We start from the raw sequence: 2,301 nt of genomic DNA on the forward strand, positions 1-2,301 counted from the left end.
TCTGGGTGACAGAATGAGACTACGACTCAAAAAAAAAAAAAAAAAATTAGTCAGGCATGGTGGCATGAGCCTGTAATTCCAGCTACTTGGGAGGCTGAGGCTGAAGGGCCGAGGCTGCAGTGGCCATGAGCATGCCACTGCACTCCAGCCTGGGCGACAGAGTGAGACTCCTACTCAAAAAGAAAACAAAACAACAAGAACAAAAAAACCCCAAGCAAGGCGGAGTTGCCTTTATTGGAGTCCTGAGGGCACTCTCTCAATTACTTTAATTGGAACCACAAGTGAGTGGGAGTGATTTATAGTGATCACCTCCCCTAAGAGATGACTCCTGACCTATGGCCTCCCTGAGCCATGTGGCTGTCACTATAAACATCTTTTAAAGACCACATGAAAGACACCATAGTGAGGTTGACAAAGTTACAAAAGTCTGCTCTACAGTATGAATGAAAAACCCAGCTATGCAGTTGTCAAGTAAGTGGGACCTAAGGCCTGGGATTGTAGTTCTCTGTCACCACAATCACTGACTCTGAAGCAGTGAACCTCAAACAGCAAGGCATGCCCCGAGGCTGTCAGATGACATGTAAAGTGACTCTAGCCACCAAGACACAGTGAGGAAAGACAGGGGTGAACGTTTCATGAAATGGTGTAACAGAGGACGAACAGAATTTCTAAATGAAGATGCTATTTTATATGCTATGTGACTTTATAGAAGCATAAAGACTAGTTTTGGCATATTTATGAGCAGACAGTTGACTATTTTGGTCGGCTTCCTGAGCCTCGAGCCTTGAGGGCCTGCGGCTGACACAGGTGTCCCCCAGCCTCACTCACATCGCGTGGTGAGCCTTCACCTGAGTGCGGCAGTTTCGGCCCCAATAGCAATCAGGACGGGTTGTTACAGCCACTAGAAAAAGAAACAAAACATACATATATCTGTCAGATCACACACACCAACTCAGCCGGCTGAACTTAAGTAGAGGCCCAAAGAGAGCAGCTGCAGCTGAAATGCACAGCATCTGGTCACCCTTTGTAACTAGATTCCTTGGACTATCCTAAGACTTCAGGAAAGGAAAAAACACGTTTAACTGAAAACCTAAATTAGGAAATGAAATCACTCCAGTAATCTATCAGATGTCTTTATGTATCTCTTTCCGAAACCCACGTTGCCTGATGACTAATGGCAAACAGCCCTGAGATAAACGGCCTGCAGAGCCTGTCCGTTCCTGGTTGAGGCCGACTCCTGCTGAGAACACGGAGCCAGGCCCCAGTGGTGTGTCTGTTCAGAAGGGAGTGCAGAAGCCAATTCAGGTAGAATGAGTTGGGGTTAAGTGGGCAGGAGGGTTCCTCACCTGGCAACTCAGAAGCAGGGATGTTCTGCCGATACTGATAGGTCAGCTCTCGGAAGCTGCGTAGTCCACAGCAGTAACACAGTACTGTGTTTCCAGTGACTCTGTAATCTGGAAGGAATGTGGTATCATGCAGACACTGCCAGTGACCTGGCAACATCATCTTCCCGACAGCAGAATACAGAGATATCACACTAGTTGGAAACTAATGCATCGATCCATAAATGGAGCAGGGACAACGGGCTAAACATTTGGAGAACAAGAGCAAAAGACCCGCCTGGGTAACTTGGAGAGACCTCATCTCTACAATAAATCCAAAAAAAAAAAACAATTAGCCAGGCGTGGTAGCACGCACCTGTAGTTCCAGCTACTTGGAAGGCTGAGGCAGAAGGATCCTCGGAGCCCAGCAGGTCAAGGCTGCAGTGGCCGGGAGCGGCCACTGCACTCTAGTCTGGGCGACTGAGTGAGACTCCAACTCAAAAAAAAAAGAAAAAATAATAAATAAATAAATAAATAAAGTACATTTGCCTTCTGAAACTGTAGTTTGTGGGTGAGTGGTAGTTTATAGACAGAACTAGAGCTATCATTTAGAGGGAACACCCTGAGGACCACAATAATATTGATCATTACTTCTTACAGTTAATATCCTCACCTTGTTCTACTTCCTCCCATAAGTCAGGAAAATTATCACTAGGTAGACAATGAAGCTGGATTTTGGACTTAAAACTCAAATTTTATGCAAATGCTTCATTGAATTAGAATTAATTAAAGCAATTAAGATTTGGAAAGAAAGTGATTTCTTTGACACTTTTCTTTTGTCTTTTTTCTTTTTTTTTTTTTTTTTTTTTTTTTGAGTTGGAGTCTCACTCTGTTACCCAAGCTGGAGTGCAGTGGCACACTTCACAGCCACCACAGCTTTGACCTGCTGGACTCAGGTGATCCTTTCTGCCTCAGCTTT

General features: G+C 44.9%; 1 protein-coding gene across 2 annotated transcripts in view; it reads right to left on the reverse strand.

The window, feature by feature from the left end:
* CHFR (checkpoint with forkhead and ring finger domains) overlaps nt 1-2,301 on the reverse strand; it is a 33,398-nt gene that overhangs the window by 2,474 nt on the left and 28,623 nt on the right. For both annotated transcript variants that reach the window (XM_021713054.1, XM_021713053.1), the window contains 2 exons: nt 1,347-1,454; nt 829-901 (listed from right to left, as the gene is read on the reverse strand). In XM_021713054.1, the coding sequence (XP_021568729.1) occupies nt 829-901; nt 1,347-1,454 (181 nt within the window). The remainder of the gene's footprint in view (nt 1-828; nt 902-1,346; nt 1,455-2,301) is intronic.

Source organism: Carlito syrichta, unplaced genomic scaffold (assembly GCF_000164805.1).
Source record: "Carlito syrichta isolate Samal-C Ts95f unplaced genomic scaffold, Tarsius_syrichta-2.0.1 Scaffold304014, whole genome shotgun sequence".
Taxonomy (NCBI): Eukaryota; Metazoa; Chordata; class Mammalia; order Primates; family Tarsiidae; genus Carlito; species Carlito syrichta.